This window comes from Austrofundulus limnaeus, unplaced genomic scaffold, assembly GCF_001266775.1.
Source record: "Austrofundulus limnaeus strain Quisiro unplaced genomic scaffold, Austrofundulus_limnaeus-1.0 Scaffold52, whole genome shotgun sequence".
In the NCBI taxonomy this organism is placed as follows: domain Eukaryota; kingdom Metazoa; phylum Chordata; class Actinopteri; order Cyprinodontiformes; family Rivulidae; genus Austrofundulus; species Austrofundulus limnaeus.
In genome coordinates, this window is record NW_013952454.1 from 2,021,391 (window position 1) to 2,022,976 (window position 1,586).

General features: G+C 41.2%; 1 protein-coding gene across 1 annotated transcript in view; it reads right to left on the reverse strand.

Annotated features, from left to right (window-relative positions):
- Positions 1-1,586, reverse strand: part of ptdss1a (phosphatidylserine synthase 1a) — a gene marked incomplete at its 3' end in the record, with an annotated part of 10,689 nt that extends 9,103 nt beyond the window's left edge. The window contains 2 exon segments of the mRNA XM_014008779.1: positions 729-820; positions 1,226-1,586. Of these exon segments, the coding sequence (XP_013864233.1) occupies positions 729-820; positions 1,226-1,407 (274 nt within the window).

A 1,586-nucleotide genomic window follows, 5' to 3' on the forward strand; every position in this document is an offset into this window, starting at 1 on the left:
GAACTGGACCCATATGCTCCTTTTCTATTGGGGTCACAGGCATCAATTCACTTTTTTGAAGTTTAACTTTATAACCAGATATATTTCCAAAAAATTTCAAGTAAAAGAAGTACCTCAGGAACACTAGACAAGGGATCTGAGATAAAAAGAAGAGTATCATCTGCATATAAGGAAACTTTATGTTCAGTGCCAAACCGATTGATACCTTTAATCTTAGGGTTGTTCCGTAAAGCCACTGCGAGTGGTTCAATCGCGATTGCGAATAAGAGTGGYGAGAGTGGGCACCCCTGYCTCGTRCCACGTTCCGATTCAAAATAGCTGGATAGATTACTGYTAGTGCGTACTGCTGCCATTGGCGAGGTATATATCARCTTCACCCATGAAACAAATTTAGGGCCGAAGCCAAACATCTCCAAGGTCTTAAAAAGATAGTTCCACTCCACCCGGTCAAACGCTTTGATAGTCCAGTACAGTAATTATTATTCTTATTTTTACTTTGATCTATGTTTATTTTTTTATTGTTACCATCTTTAATTCTATTATTTTTAATTGTTACTACCTTTAACTCTATTATTATTGCTACAGCTGATAATGTGACACAGCAATATACTGTTTCTGTGGATTGATGTGTATCAGCTGCTACACCTGAATTTTACCACGCGGGACAATCAATTCTAGTGTGTGTGTGTGTGTGTGTGTGTGTGTGTGTGTGTGTGTGTGTGTTTCACCATTTGGAAATGCCAAAACACTGATGACGAGGAAGAAGGAGATGACCAGAATGAGCCCCACCCAGACATTACTGTCAGGATTCCCATCATCTCTGTAAGGACAATAACAAAAATTATAATTATTATTACTAAAACATGCTCTTAGACAAACTCCACATACTGTAAATAAGTTTAAGTTTTTTTTTTCATCAAAAGTAAACATGCTCCACATGACTTCAAGTGTGAAAGAGCAACATATGTTAGCTAAAKGAGGCTAATAACTTCAAATGACGTCATGAGGCTAAAGTCATCACAGAAAAACAGTGTTTACCAATCAGCTTTTTCCTCTTAAGCTTAAGTTTAAAAACAATACGTGTCAGGATAACTGTCGCTGTAAATATAATTAATACATTCATAAAAAATATCACCAACAAAAGAGTAAAGTTTAGACGAGGTCCTGCCTGAGCATCACCGTTAGCCTAGCTAAGCTAACCCTTAGCGGTCCGTGAACGCCTCACCTCGTGAAGGCGAAGTACATCAAGCTGAGCACGGTGCATGTCAGCAGCGTGATGGTGTGCGGCTTGTAGAAGAACTCGATGGTGATGTCCTCGACCTGCTGCTCGTTAATCATCCGGAAATGCATCCTGTAGTTGACATCATCCTTGCTCAGGGTGTGGGAGCCGCTATACGCCGAGGCCATGGCAGGTAGCAGCAGCTGGAGCTGCTCCTCGACTCAAAGCAGCGGGGAACGATCCAGGACCATTACGAGCAAACGATGGCCAAATTATTAAATATRTGATCTTACATAATGAGCTAGCTGCGAGCGGCGGGCTGAGAGCAGGGAACTGGTTCAGGTCAGGTTGGTTTACGCGTTTTTTT